Source organism: Neoarius graeffei, chromosome 1 (assembly GCF_027579695.1).
Source record: "Neoarius graeffei isolate fNeoGra1 chromosome 1, fNeoGra1.pri, whole genome shotgun sequence".
NCBI classification, from domain to species: domain Eukaryota; kingdom Metazoa; phylum Chordata; class Actinopteri; order Siluriformes; family Ariidae; genus Neoarius; species Neoarius graeffei.
Window position 1 is genome coordinate 2,378,009 of NC_083569.1, and position 15,601 is coordinate 2,393,609.

The window sequence follows — 15,601 nt, forward strand, 5'->3', positions numbered from 1 at the left end:
TTTAAGAGTTTAATCCACTCAGCCGGGCCGTGAGCTCAGTCAGAACCTGACGAAGGATTAAAAATGAGAAACTGAACTGATGGCGGTTCACTTGAGGGCACTGAGGGGGCTGTAATCAGGAAATGAGTCTCAGTCTGACAACCAGAGCGTGTGTACCTGAGGCCATGAAGAGAAAGAGCGAGGGAGGGAGGGAGGGGAGGAGCCAGGGGAGGGGTGGAGGCGGGGTCAGTGTGAGTGAGGTGAATCAGCCAGGTCTTTGTCTCAAACACTTCCTGGCGTGTGTCAAAGTGAGCCAGTGTGGAGCGCAAGGCATCGTGCATGCCACCATGGGACTGTGCTGCTCCGAGAAAGCGAGAAAGATTGGTATGATGAAAGGCTGGGCTGAGGTGAGGAAAGATCTTAAATTGTATTCCTTTTGCGTTCGTTCATGTTTTGAAGACCGATCAAAACGCATTCAACCGCTCGAGATTTTCAACAGTTCGGAAAAATGTGTGTGTGTGTCCTGAATTTAGTCTGTGTAGCATCATTTATGGTATAACGTTTACTCAGTGTTCTGTGTACATTGGAAAGCTACGATGCACAAAAGGAAAAAAAAAATGGGAATGTTGCAATGCAGACCATGATTTTTTTTCTTACATGTTGTAAAATAATTTAGTCGTCTTGTTGGATCAGTCGGAAGAGGCGTTAAGGCATGCTGTGTTGTAATGTGGTCCAGTAAACGTGCACCAGCCGGCTTGCCGTCCAGCTGTTTTCATGCATGAGCAGTGGGATTTACTCTCTCACGCAAACTCTGCATGAGAAGGTTGAAGGGCAGATGGGGGAGAGAGAGGGGGGGAGGGGAGGTGAAGAAGGGAAGAGGCTGGAGTCGGTTTGTCGGAGAGCGACGGTGAAAAGAAGAAGAAACTTTGCTTCTGTAAACTTCGTTCTTGGGAGGTTTTGTGGATTGCGGCTCTAAACATGCCCGAGATAAACTACTTGCTCTCAGTCTCCTGGGGTTACATTAAGGTGTGTGTGTGTGTGTGTGTTTAGAGATTTTATAGGACTGCTCCATCATAACTCACTGCACAAGTTACTCATCTTCAGCACTTTTTTCTAACGTTAATTCTTTTCACGATTCGCAGTTCAAGCGGATGTTGAACCGTGAGCTCACACACCTGTCGGAAATGAGCCGCTCTGGGAACCAAGTGTCCGAGTACATCTCCAACACGTTCTTAGGTGAGTCCAAGCTTTCATCTTCCGCTGCTCAGGTCATCCCAGATATCTGGAGGGTGACATCAACGTGCAGCATCGCAGACCGAGAGCCTGACACCAGGCGCGAAGCCTTACGCCGGGCATGAACCCTCTGGCAGAGTATGCGAGGGAATGAGTTTGGAATTGGAACAGAATAGAAAAGATGAAAATGGTATATCCATGTCAACATGTGATCACGTAACAGAAATAACGCTAAAGCATTATAACCTCCATTATCTCTAGCGCTGATCCGTCGGGGTCGCGGGTGAACCGGAGCTAATCCGATCCCAGGCGAGAGGCAGAGTTCACTCTGGACAAACAACTGAAATTTGCATCTGTCCAGTTGTTTCGCTGGCTAAAAGGGTTTTACGGTCCGGCCCAGGGCTCGGTACTGTCGGTCTGCAGCTGTGTACCAAACACTTCCTGCGTTCATTTCTGTTCTCGAGTAGAAGCTTTCACTGATGCTGGAACCGTAACAGTTGTAGTGCATGATGAGAAAGAATGAAGGAAGGAAGGAAGGCCGGAGCATCAGTCAGGCCACCTCGTGGTTTACCGCTGCTTTCAAACCAGCTTTTTGCAAAGAGTGAGGAAGAGAAGAGAGATGTGTGTTGGGGGTGTTTGTGTCACACTTGTTTGACTTGATAAACTGTGTGACTCTTGACAGGAGCAGGAAGTGAGCGTTATCAGAGTCTGGGGAACAGAAAGCGATTTGATAACACGTAAATGACGCCACCTGTAAAAACGCAGCATGCAGGAAGCGCTTCCATGAATTTCCTCCGACAAACCTAATTCCTAGACTGCTTCTTGTTTTGTGAACAAAGCGGTTCTGAGGATGTGTGGCTCAGCAGCAACGTTTCGGAGACAACATCGTGTTTTACTTGGAACAAGCGTTATTTACTCAGGTTATGCCACTCAACAAGGTTACGAAATGACACAGAGGACTTAACCTCTGTTATGGAAATGGACACTCACTGACACCCCCACATACGCACACTTCACATGTCGGGGAACCCCCCTGATGGAGGGAGAATAAATGAACACAAGTAAATATGAGTGAAAAGGTCACAAATGGTAATGAACTGACTGTGCTGTGCGAGGGGGGGACATTAGCATAACTGACAGATCAAAACCTCTCCCTCGCAGACAAGCAGAACGAGCTGGAGATCCTGTCGCCTCCTCCGAAGTCTCGGGAGAGGAAGAGGAAGCAGCAACAACAGCTGCTCATGACTCAGATCAGCGGAATGAGGAAGGTCACACATGGACCAGGCATCTCCAGCAGCGTGGCCCGATTTGGAGTCAAGACCGACCTTGAAGACCTGCTTGCAACGGTAAGAACCATAAAATCCTTCATGCATCATCGCTTCCCTCATCAACTGGATCCTTGCTTCTGAGATCCAAAGCCTTTCTTCCTGGTGTCCTCGCCGGAGTTCCTAGTTGTCTGCTTTCCACCTCCCGTTGTCTTGTAGTTTCAGAGTCTGTTACTGCAAATAACACGCTTGACATCTCTTCTATTCTCCAGGACTTGGAGAACATCAACAAGTGGGGGTTGAACATCTTCAGGATTGCAGAGCATTCCCATCAACGCCCACTTACCTGCGTCATGTACGCCATCTTCCAGGTCAGTGCCTTGCTTTATCCTTTAGGGAACGCATCCGAAGTAGTCCCACAGTCAGAAAAATTCATGGGACCTTTTTTTTTTTTAAGACCGAACTAAATTGTACGACATTGTTGTATCATCTCCAGGAAAGAGATTTGATGAAAACCTTCAAGATCCCAATGGACACCTTTGTGACCTACATGATGACCCTGGAGGACCACTACCACTCGGACATGGCCTACCACAACAGCCTGCATGCTGCTGACGTGGCCCAGTCCATGCACATCCTCCTGTCCACCCCTGCTCTGGAGGTGAGGGACGAGCCGTTATGTGGATGACTTGCTGTAAACACACCTTGGAAGTCTGAAACCGATCGCAAAACAGCGTAGCACGTTTTATCTGGGGGTCGTTTCCGTGTGCATGTTTTTTCTCATCGGAAAGCTGAAGGTAGAGATCAGCATTTTGATTTCATTTCTCTCCTCGTTCACAGGCCGTCTTCACAGACTTGGAGATTCTGGCAGCCATCTTTGCGGCAGCGATCCATGACGTGGACCACCCGGGGGTCTCGAACCAGTTCCTGATTAATACCAGTGAGTGCTTTTGCCCTTCCATTCCTTCCTTCGCGTGCAGTTCGAGTAACTAGAACCAGACGGAGACCAAACATTCGGCACGTCGTGTCTGTTTTATCTACGCTGCCGTTTAGCCGTGTGTACTAACGTCTTTCGACTAAACGCACCCGGCTGTTTTCGTGTTTACGCATTTTATCTTTCTTCTGTCCTCTTAGTTGTTATTGAGCTTCGCCTGCTTTACACATGTGCTTTTTATTTATTTACTCTTTGTTGTTAGCATACTGTACAGAACTTTGGTGGGCTTTATAAATAAATTTGACTCCCCTCGCCTTGCAGACTCGGAACTGGCGCTCATGTACAATGACGAATCCGTTCTCGAGAACCATCACCTGGCCGTAGGGTTTAAGCTGCTCCAAGGGGAAAACTGCGACATCTTCCAGAACCTGTCGAAGAAACAACGGCAGAACCTTCGCAGAATGGTCATCGACATGGTGAGTCGACCTTTCGGCGATACCGTGCAACACGTTCGTCTTTCTTTTGTCGAGCCTCTCGGCTAACGTTGCTCCGCTTCCTCGTGTTAGGTGCTTGCGACAGATATGTCCAAACACATGAGCTTGCTGGCGGATCTAAAGACCATGGTGGAGACCAAGAAGGTGACAAGTTCAGGAGTGTTACTGCTGGACCACTACACCGACAGGATACAGGTGAGCGCTCGTGGGATTCAGGAAGTGATTTCTTTTTTGCGTCAAAGAGTCCCACACTAATGAACCTTTCTGATGTCCGCAGGTCCTGCGTAATATGGTCCACTGTGCCGATCTCAGTAACCCCACCAAGCCTTTGGACCTTTACCGACAGTGGACAGACCGCATCATGGACGAGTTCTTCCACCAGGGTGACCGGGAGAGAGAGCGCGGCATGGAGATCAGCCCCATGTGCGACAAGCACACCGCTTCTGTGGAGAAATCCCAGGTAGGAACCAACCACATCAAGCATTTGGTCATGTTTTCTTCAAGTTCTTAAATTTCAAGACCAGTGTGGCCTTTAGTTTCTCTTTGCTCCACGTGCAAATCGATTACTGATCGAGCTCTGATGATCCTCCAGGTGGGATTCATCGACTACATCGTACACCCTCTGTGGGAGACATGGGCGGATCTGGTGCACCCGGACGCCCAGGACATCCTGGACACTCTGGAGCAGAACAGGAACTGGTACCATAGCATGATCCCTCAGAGTCCGTCTCCTCCGTTCTACGAAGCCGGAGGAGACACGTTCCAGTTCGAACTGACTTTGGAAGGTGAAGATGGGGACAATATTCATCATGAAGGACGTTCGGAGACGGCCGACATGGACATAGCTCCTTCTTCGTCGCCAGCTGAGACGTAGCAGCCCACTACGACGCATTAAACGGATAATCCTTTTAATGAAGAAGCTGTTTGCGGACTTGATCGGTCCAGAGGCTCTTTTCGCAGAGCGTGATCGGAAAGTAACGATTCCTTGGAGCTGGAGTTTGCAGAACTTGACTAGAAAGTTCTCGTATGGTTTGCGTACAAGATTCCAGCACCGAAGCAGATCCTGAAGCTTAACGTTGGTGCCAGTACAGGATGCTACGAAGGCGAACTACTGACTGATGATCCGTATGGATTTATTTTTTTTGTACCGCTGCGTCAAAGACACATTTTTTTGGTTGTTGTTTTTTTAAAAACTAATGTGTATTTTGTAACGTTTGTTTATCATAAACACAGCAGACCCCACGGACACTTTTAAAATGAAGGATTTTTTTTCTGACGAAAACACAACCGTGGAGGGGAAGAACTTTCTCCGAGGTGTTTTTTTTATCAGTGATTTATAGAAAAACCTGTACGGTCATGAAGTACACATTTTTGTTGATGAGACAGTATTGACTGTGTGAAGCTTTTATTTTATTTTTGCTATTTTTTGAGAACACGGTACATGTTTTTGTATCATAAACAGAAGCAAATGAAGCCACAATGAACGAAAGCACTTTAATACCGACACTGAAATCACTTTAGACGTGAAAATGACCCGTAACGTAAAACAGTGATGACGCGTTCCATCCAAAATTGAAACTGTCCACGTTTTAAACTGCCACTCAAAGAGAAACTGGCTAAAGCCATGATTCAGTGCAGCTGATTTAAGAAATGCAGCATGATATTTTACAGGCATGACGAGCGTCATTGACGTCAATGCGCCTCGTTTCTCAGTATCGTCATGCACACGCAGGATGTGGTTAAAAAAAAAAAAAAAAGCTACATGTTGCGCATCCTGAAGTCAAGTTTAAATCTCCTGCAGCGGGTTGGCATTGTGGTCACATGCAACACACCTTAAAAAAAAAAAAAAGTCTCCTTATTTGGAAAATTGTTTGCAGTTACCTTCGAACACGTTTAATCCTATAGCAATATCTTTAAAAGAGCTGTTTGTTCTTTGTAGTGTCGAACAAAATTTGTCACAGACGACAAAAAACAAACAGTTTACTCACTTTTTCTTTCTTTCTTTTTATATCATTGCAGTGCGAATGAGTTTTTCCTCTCGACTTCCCTGGTGGAATGTACGTCATTATTCCTGACTTTGTGCTCTTGTATTGTTGTATTACTTTGTGAATGTTCTTATTTTATTGTGTGCCAGACAAACAAAGCGACCCGCCGTCCCACGCTGTGACATCACGGTGTACGCGGGCCGCTTACCAAAGAACTGATTAAACCTGAAAGTTTTGGAAATCTCTGGTGCTTTGTTGATTTTTTTTTTTTAATTCTCCTGCCGAAATGAATGAGATAAAAACCTGTGTATTTTTTTTAAAGAAAGGGACATTAAATACAGTACGACACTTCAGACTACAACGTTTTGACACAAAGGGGAAAACATCATCCTTTCAGTACGACACGAGTCGCTCGTAGCCGTCTTTTCCCATCGCTCGCTGGATTTTTCCACATGTACACGGTTTTTTTCCTACGGTATGTTCCATTTCATGAGATTGTGATCGTGTTGACGTGACGGCAGCCTCTGCTCGCACGGTGAAGCGTGTCGTGTAGAACAGAGCTGGCTGAAACCGAACACTATCACACTCCAGCATCAGCACATTCCACGCGATGATGTCACAGTAATGTGCCGACGAACGCCGGGCAGCGTCTTCCCCACGTCACAAAACAACATCGGGCTAAAAAACTACAGCAGGCTCTTCATCCGCCCGAGTTCGCCAACACGCACAGACAGGACGAGCACGCCCTCTTTCAGCAGGGTGCTTGGGGTTAGACCCACGGAGGGTTACAGGAACGGTCCGGCTCACTCAGGCCCATTCCCTCATTTACATTCAGCTCGTTATCCACTGACTCTAATATCTCATCTCGTTATCTCTAGCCGCTTCAGAGAGACAGAGAGAGACAAAGAAAGAGAGACAGAGAAGCAGAGAAAGAGAAAGACAGAGAGAGAAATAGAGAGAGAAAAACAGAGAGAAAAACAGAGAAACAGAAAGACAGAGAGAAAAAGAGATAGAGAGAAATGGAGAGAAAAACAGAGAAACAGACAAAGACAGAGAGAGAAAAATGGAGAGAGAAAAACAGAGAAACAGAGAGAGAGAGAAAAAGAGATAGAGGGAAACAGAGAGAGAGAAACAGAGAAAGACAGAGAGAGAAATAGAGAGAAAAAGAGAGAGAAACGGAGAGAAAAACAGAGAAACAAAGACAGAGAGAGAAAAAGAGAGAGAAAAAAGAGAGAGAAACGGAGAGAGAAAAACAGAGAAACAGAGAGAGAGAAACAGAGAAAGACAGAGAGAAATGGAGAGAGAAAATCAGAGAAACAAAGAGAGAGAGAAAAAGAGATAGAGAGAGAAACAGAGAGAGAGAAACAGAGAAAGACAGAGAGAGAAACAGAGAGAGAGAAACAGAGAAAGACAGAGAAATAGAGAGAAAAAGAGAGAGAGAAACAGAGAGAAAAACAGAGAAACAAAGACAGAGAAAAAGAGAGAGAAAAAGAGAGAGAGAAACGGAGAGAGAAAAACAGAGAAACAGAGAGAGAGAAACAGAGAAAGACAGAGAGAAAAAGAGAGAGAGAAACGGAGAGAGAAAAACAGAGAAACAGAGAGAGAGAAAGACAGAGAAAAAGAGAGAAAAAGAGAGAAACAGAGAGAAATAGAGAGAGAAAAAGAGATAGAGAGAAACAGAGAGAGAGAAACAGAGAGGGTGAGAATGAAAAACAAGAACAAAGAAGTAAAACTAAAACAAAAGAAAAAACAGAAAGAAAGTAAGAATTAAAAAAAGCAAAAATGGGAAAAGGGAAAAATAAGAAATAAAATCTTTTTAAAAAAATAGTAAAAAAAAAATTACAAAACACAAAGAAAATAAAAAAACAAGAACAAAGAAGGAAAACTAAAAATAAAGAAAGAAAACAATTAAAAAAGGCAAAAATGGGCAAAGGGGAAAAATAAGAAATAAAATCTAAAAAAAAAGAATAGTGAAAGGAAAAATTACAAAACAAAGAAAAAACAAGAACAAAGAAGGAAATCTAAAACAAAAGAAAAAAGACAGAGTGAGAAAGTGAGAATTAAAAAAGGCAAAAATGGGGAAAAGGGGGAATAATAAGAAATAAAATATTTTTAAAACACAATAGTAAAAGGAAAAATTGCAAAATAAAGAATTTTTTTTAAAAAGCGCAAAAAAACCCGACAGACAGAAAGTGAAAATTAAAGGCACGAATGTGAAAGGGGAAAATAAGAAATAAAATCTAAAATTAAAAAACAAACAAAAAATAGTAAAATGAAAAATTACGAAAGAGAGAAAATAAACAAGAACAAATAATGAAAACTAAAAAGAAAGACAATTAGAAAGGTGAAAAGGCGGAAAAAAAAAAATCTATTAAAAAACATTAAAAAGCAAACAAAAATAGTCAAAGGAAAAACTACAGCGAAAGAAAGAAAGAAAAAGAACGAGAATTAAAAAAGAAGACAGGGAGACGTGAAATGTGTCGTCTCATCTGGAGCTGAAAGAAAAAACGGTGAAGTTTTTTTATAGAAACAGAATTTTTATGCGTGTGTTAAACATTACGCTTTTTCCCCTTGAGCTTTTCTCCATGTGTCGGTATTTCTGTGAAATTTAACCAGTAAACATCGACTGGAAGAATGACTGAGTTAGAAGCGTTGTTTTGTTGTGTGTGTGAGAGAGAGAGAGAGAGAGAGAGAATGTTTACGAAAGCGTCAGTGACTCCGAGGCCAGCGTTTTCCACTGAACCTCCAGCAGCTCCTGAGGAATCCTGGGGTTTATTTTTGAAGAAGGCAGCGAGGGCCAAGGGGTCCTGACGTCACGTTCCCGGGAAAGTGAGTGCAGAGAGCTGGAAGACGAGGAGCGAAGCCAAGCCAAGGCTCAGAGGAGGGAAGGGAACGAGATAATCACTGAAAACAAGTGCGCTCAGTCAACTTCGACAGAAACTTCCTGCTTCCGTTATCTCTTCCTCAGAAGGGGCCAAGACTCATATCAGGAGGAAGTTACACACAATTCATTCAAGCAGGAAAAACACAATGAGGGTGTTGACATGACGACGAACTGAAGGCCAGGGATCGACACAAGAGTTCTGCGGTAAAGGAACGTCACACTTCTACACCCGAGGGGCAACAGAGCGAGTGATAGAAAGGAAGAAAGACTTGTTCAGGATCGTGTCGCATTTCTCTGTCATTCGAATCCAGGTTTGCAGCGTTCAGTGGTCAGAAGGCTGTGAGTTTGTATCCCAGCGACTGAGGACTGAAGTAGGTGAAGGCAGCAGGTTGACACTCAGTGTGAAAGTGAGAGCTCTGTGATGCGTATCAGGTGGAAACTGTGCTATAAAAACACTTCTATTTGTGCGTTTATGCTAAACACCCACTGGCCTCGTCACGCTGCTCTGACGTCTTTCACACACAACTTCATCGAGGGTTGTGTTGGAATCATAGCGCTGTGTGTGTAGGTTCAGGACTTCACCCTGCAGTTAGAATTTTTCAACGACGGTCTTCTCTAAACTCCAAAACACGCTCAATACGTCACGCCTTTCACGCTGCCGAACCGACACGCTTACAGCGCAAAACCAAATTCTAGAGCAATAATTAAAATGTCAAATTAAAGTTCATACAGTATTAACATGCTCACTCTAAAGGCCAATTTATGCTGACAACGCAGTCCTCGCAGACGGCGCCGCAGATAGCGTCTGCGAAGGTGGGGGGGCTACGCAGATGTGGCTCCCCTTAGCACCCTGAGCTATGGAAAAGCAAACTGGTTCTCAGCTGGCTCACAAGTTGACCGAGTTGTGAACCAGCACTGGACCCGACCCAGCCCTGGAACTGATCTGGTGGAAAAGGGGTATCAGACACATGCAAACTCCACTGGGCTCGAACCCAGAACCTTGTTGCTGTGAAGGCCAATTTATGCTGACAACCCAGTCCTCGCAGATGGCGTCGCAGATGGCGTCTGCGTAGCCCCCCCTTCGCAGACGCTCTGCGCGCACCTCCCAAAAATTGTGACCACCGCAGAAGCCTCGCAGACAAGAGGGCTCTGATTGGTCCACTCTACATCCGCTGTACACGCACTTCCGCTTCCTTATTTTCCTGGTTGGGTTTGTTTTCACGACCGCCGTTTTTAAAAACACGAGCGAAGATGGAGCAGCACGAAGAGCGGTTGATCGAGGAAGTGAGGAAGTACGTACATCTATACGACTCCAGTTCTAGTCATTATAAGTAACCGGAGGATAAACACTCCACTAACCACACCCACCAACTACTCCTCACGACTTCGCGCCCCCTTGCGTTGTAGCGGTGAATAACATCGCGCACGCCTATTACTCCCCGCTCAACGATAAATTACAACTGTCTGCGAAAAGCTATCTGCGAAAGCCTTGTCGCAAGAGCATGCAGAGGCCTTAATATGTCATGGTTTCTATAGCAACAGCTCCTTCACTTGGAACTTCCAAATCAATTTACGTAACGTTTCTGGAAGGAGTCTCCAGTGTAAATCTGTCATGTTACGTTTCAGGACAGACGAGTTTACGCTTCTTTGCAGTTTCTCAGAAACACAACGAGCTGCGATTTTTCGGCCTTGTTTACTCAAAGGAGAGGAAAAAAAACAAAGCCGTGAGGGAACAAACGCGTACGGCTACTGAGAACAGGAACGAACTTGTTTCACTGACGCTTTGCAACATTAAATTAATAAATTAAAAAGTGTAATTGTTGCAGTATAAAAGGAATAAAACTGCTCAGGGACGTGCTGTTATAGGAAAATAATCTACGCTGCGGCGGCAACAGTACCGTAACTCCACTTCATCACACAACCCCATCACTCAAAATTTTACAATAAACCCATACCGTTTTATTACCTGTAGATCATTTTGTGTAGTTGTGCTGCCATAATGGATGAATGGCATCATCAACGCTGAAACGAAACAACATTCTAGAACAATAATGGGCCTAAAACCTTGTGGGACACCATGTTTAATTCTTTCGTCTATAGTGTAAATGTTGGACTCCGTTTCAAAATAATACCAAAAACTGGGCTGAAATGAAACACACAACCTGACCCAAGCAGCAGGTCATTTATCACTTTAGCCAGCGCTGAAGTGCAGAGCAGCCTACAGTTCAGCACAGTGCTCTTGGACAACCACTTTCTCCACTATTTTCGACGGAAAAGGCATTTTGGAGCTCTGACTGTATTTGGAGGGGTCAAGATGTGTTAATAATGCAACGTGAACTCCTGGGTGATTTGACTAGAGGAGAGTTTAAAGGCATCGAGCTCGTCACATCCAATAGCGCTGAACTCAAGACATTCTTAGTAATAATCTTTTGGACAGCAGTTCTCAAAGTTCTTGCAGCCCGAGACCCGTCAACATTACTTCGATTTTTCAAATGATATTTTACGGAGCTGTAGAGCTTACTCTCTCCTGTCAATCAGAGTGGTGCTAATTAATCATAGCCACCCGAGAACTAATGTATGCAGAAGAGGGCAGTTAGCACTTTCCTCTGAGTGTGTTTAATCAGTTCATCTCTCTGCACACAATCCCCCCACACACACACAGCTATTTTCCAAAACAGGCTGCTTTCTCTCCATAATGTAATGAAACACATACTGAAGTAAACACAGTTAAGCTTATTGTATTACATGCTTATGCCATAACAAGATTGAATTTTCATATCAGTAATCGTTAAAAAAATTGCACGTTGACTCAAGAAGCTAAATGAATTGTTTTATTTGAAACGTATTGCTAATCTTTATTCGAATACTTTATATTTTTTACACGACTATCTCTGATGACTCGACAGTATCAGTGATTATACAGTGAGCTGATCTCAGAGATATAAAAGCAGGGGGTGGAAGACAAACAGCGCAACCTTGTGGCTACAAAAATCACACACACACACTTCTCATGGCCTTTCAGATCACATCACTAGTGTTTTAATCCAACAAGATTCAAATTTTAGACGCAGAACTCCTCCTTCAGCGCCTCGAAAGTCAAATTCAACCATAAAAAAAGTCCGTGATTAGAATTAAATAACGTTGTCGGCTTTCTGATCCACTCTTGTAATGAAAATATAAAGAGATACAAGTGACGAGGTGAAAACGTAAAACTAAAACAAGAGTGCTCTGAGAGCACAATATCCCCCGCTGGTAACTCGGCCATAACTCTGGTAAAATGCGACTGAATCAAATGAAATCGTAATATGTGTATTACTGACATATATTAAAGAATCCTGCCAAGTTTCATGAAATTCCTCCAAAAATTGAGAGACGAGTTGATTTCAGAAAGCAAGCACACCTTGATGAAATCGCCAAAGTACAAGCTTGTGAATAATCAAGGGCAGAACTCTGGGAAAATTTGCCCAAATTAAACGAAATTTCAACATGCGTATAACTGTCATATAACAAAGCCTTCTGCCAAGTTTGGTGAAATTCCTCCACAAATTGCGATAGGAGTTGATTTCAGAAGAACGTACACCCTCATGAAACTGTCAAAGTACAAGTTATTTAATCAAGGGTCAAAACTCTGGGAAAATTTTCACAAACGAAATTAAATCGCAATCTGCGTATTACCGTCATATAACAAGGCCTTTTACCAAGCTTCGAGAAATTCGTCCGAAAATTGTGAGAGGAGTTGATATAAGAAGGCAAACACACCTTTATGAAATTGGGAAAGTACAAGGTTGTTAATGAAGGGCTGTAACTCTGGTAAAATGCGACCGAATTGAACAAAATAACAATCTGCGTATTACCGACATTTAACAAAGCCTTTTGCCAAGTTTCGTGAAATTCCTCCAAAAATTGTAAGAGGAGTTGATTTCAGAAGGTGAGCACCCTTTCCTGGGATGGACGGACGGACAGAAATCGCCACGACGTAATCCCACTTCGAGCCTTAAAAGTAAAGGTAAAAAGTAAAGCAAAAAAAAAGGAAGTAAAGAGAAAAGTGCATGAGAAAAATGAAAATGGACGAAAGGGTAAAGACAGAAAGAATGAAATGGGGGTCCGTGTACTTTCTCGTTCATTCATTATTCTATTTTGGAATGAAAGATGAAATTTAAAAAAGGGTGTTTTATTTAAAACAATACAAGCAGAAATGGCTCTGTTTTGTTTTCGAAATGTATTGCCATCATCAAATAGTAGTATTAGAAAAGTGGACATTTCTGATTGTTTTCTTATTTTGTAATATTCATTTATTCCTTTATTGAATTTCATTTGACTGATCCTATATTTCACTCGGAAGTAAATTACACCGCCTGGCTCGCAACACACGACGACGACGATAGATCGACCTCCAGCGAGTTCATGGATCATGGATGCTATGCAGTACATGCTCTTCAAAGGCCCTAAACGGGTGAATCTACGTGAAGAAGACATGTCAACACACAAAATTGCCACAAGCTTAGGCTTCCAGGTCACCCAAAACCTAAGTTCTAAATAAACTAAAACGCAATTCAGAACGGCATTTTTCAAAATTGCTTTTTCCCTTTTTCTGCTGTTCAATGACTCATTTTCAATAACTAAGAATACATCAAAACATGGCTCTGGATTCCATTTCACAAGTCATACACAAGTGTAAAAATTCATCAACGAGTCCTTTTACAGTACATTTCTCATGTGACTTCCAAAATAGAATAATGAATGAATGAATGAATGAATGAATGAAAAAGTACACGGACCAATGGGGAAAAAAAATAATTAAAAATAAAAAAGGAACAAAAAAATGTAAAAAGAAAAAAAATTACAGAAACTGAAAATGGAAAATTAAATTCAAAAACAAACAACAATAAAAAGGCAAAGTAATTGAAGAAACAAAAAGAAGAGGAAAGTACAAAAAATAAATTTAAATTTTTTTTTAAATATATACAGTCATAGTAATTTAATGTACTCGTTTCATTTAATCACGCGTTTCAGAATCCGTTTGCTTTTTCTTTGGAATTGTTATTTTAATATCTGTTTCTTTTGAACAAATTCCTTCTTTACTTTAATCATGTACAGACGAACGGCTCAGATGATGCCGAGAAAACAAAACGAAACACTTCATGACCAGCGTCATTTACAAAGTATTTCTAGTAAAGTCTGTCCACTCGACAGGTCTTAGCGAGGCTCGGGGACGGTTATTTTCAGTCACGCGAGCCCAGGCTCGTCTCTGCTGGATTAAAAAGAGACTCACGGAACAGAAATGGGTGGAGCATACTGATTTGAAAAGTATTTGAATAAAATATTTCAGACTGCTCTATGCAGTATTTGCCAGACCTTTTTCGGACAGGCGATTGGCTCTTTTTACTCGAGGGGGCGGGACTTAAATGATCCAGCTGCCATGTTGAGCGTTACACACTTCTCCGTTCATCCTATAAACAGTGTCCTGACTCGACTCATACCATCACTGACCAAACAGATCATGGCGTTCACATTACATTACATTTGCACCTTTTTTTTTTTTTTAAGTTGAGACGTGTTTCATTTTTCAGCTGAAGTTATTCTTTTTTTTTTTTTTATTGGCACAAAGTTCATTTGAGCCGGCCCACTAATAATCAGTTCATTGATCTAACTCACATCCAGCTGTTTGTCAAGCAACTGGATCTCCTTCTGGAGCTTCTTCATCTTCAGTTGCCGGTACGCGATTTCCTGTCTGAGGTAACGTTTATAGAGTGCCGTCACATCCTCGTCTCTCTGCAAATAAAACTGTTAGGATATTTTAATAAATATAAACTTTTTTTTTTTAAGTAAGACTCACCTCTGCGTCGGCGGGTTCCGAGGGTCCAGAAGGTCCAGGATCTTCTTGGCTTGTGTACGCTTCAGTCCCCTGCACATGGAATCAGTGAAAAAATCCCAAACCCCTGAACACAGCTCTACAGCGCTGATCTATCAGGGTACTAGTGCCAGATGGTACCATACTGACCTACTATTTAGCCCTGAAGCATGCTTAATGGTCTACATAAGTATAAGAACATGCTTTGGCATGCTAGGTATACACATAGCACGTTACCTCTTCTGGATGAGAGCACACCACAACGTTCTTCTCATCATGTTCTGAATCAGAGTGCTGCCAAGAAATTACAATCTTCAGTCAGTTCTTTCTTCCCAGAAGACACTCGATCGAGACAGAGAACTGTCACATTCGTCCAAAACTTGGTTTCAAATTTGGATTACATAATCCACAGGCTGCCAGCCAGACTGAACTCTGTTCCACGTCCTTCTCAGGGGGAAGAACCTCCAACCACTCGCAGAATAAACTGGGAGAACGGATTCAATCAGAAAGGTGACCGAGACCCTGATGGTCATGCGGGGAACGGTTATGGTAGAGCGACCAGACTTAAGACCTTGAGAAATAAGACTCTATGGTCTGATGAAACCAACATTTAAATCTTCGACCCTTGACTCTGGAGGATCCCAGGCACCACTCATCACCTGGCCAATTCTATCCTTGCACTGAAGCATGGTGTTGGCAGCATGATCCTTTGGAGGTGTTCTAACTAGAAGGACTAGGACATACACAGTGCGAGGACACAGGCCAGAGCCTGCACTTGAACACAAGACGATGTGCAGCCGGAAATCAGTGCCATGGCGCTTCGACAAAGTGACGGGTCTGAATCGGAATACTTTTACAAACGCATCCGTTTATAAATTCCCTTTATTATAACATATATTTTAAAACAAACTCAGATTGAATTTCTGTAACTTGGGATTGAACTGTTATCTTCGATAAATATGTCGAGAATATCATC

At 43.0% G+C, this 15,601-nt stretch overlaps 2 protein-coding genes across 2 annotated transcripts in view; one reads left to right on the forward strand and one right to left on the reverse strand.

Annotated features, from left to right (window-relative positions):
* Window positions 1-279: 279 nt before the first annotated feature.
* Window positions 280-6,131, forward strand: LOC132890716 (cAMP-specific 3',5'-cyclic phosphodiesterase 4B-like). Its single transcript, XM_060927864.1, has 10 exons — window positions 280-386; window positions 1,122-1,215; window positions 2,374-2,558; window positions 2,750-2,848; window positions 2,974-3,138; window positions 3,318-3,417; window positions 3,733-3,887; window positions 3,978-4,100; window positions 4,183-4,365; window positions 4,498-6,131. Exons 1-10 carry the CDS (start codon window positions 327-329, stop codon window positions 4,777-4,779), a joined length of 1,446 nt encoding a protein of 481 aa, XP_060783847.1. The 5' UTR covers window positions 280-326; the 3' UTR covers window positions 4,780-6,131.
* Window positions 6,132-14,420: 8,289 nt separating this feature from the next.
* si:ch211-107p11.3 (GT1 domain-containing protein) overlaps window positions 14,421-15,601 on the reverse strand; it is a 12,932-nt gene continuing 11,751 nt past the window's right edge. Inside the window, exons 5-6 of the mRNA XM_060930611.1 lie at window positions 14,611-14,679; window positions 14,421-14,546 (exon numbers count right to left, since the gene is read on the reverse strand). Of these exons, the coding sequence (XP_060786594.1) occupies window positions 14,421-14,546; window positions 14,611-14,679 (195 nt within the window). The remainder of the gene's footprint in view (window positions 14,547-14,610; window positions 14,680-15,601) is intronic.

Bases quoted from the DNA above. Each gene is read 5' to 3' on its own strand.
- LOC132890716 (XM_060927864.1), top strand. From the start codon at position 327: ATGGGACTGTGCTGCTCCGAGAAAGCGAGAAAGATTGGTATGATGAAA. The intron at 2,559-2,749 runs GTAAGAACCATA...TCTATTCTCCAG, and splicing joins TTGAAGACCTGCTTGCAACG to GACTTGGAGAACATCAACAA. The intron at 2,849-2,973 runs GTCAGTGCCTTG...TATCATCTCCAG, and splicing joins TCATGTACGCCATCTTCCAG to GAAAGAGATTTGATGAAAAC.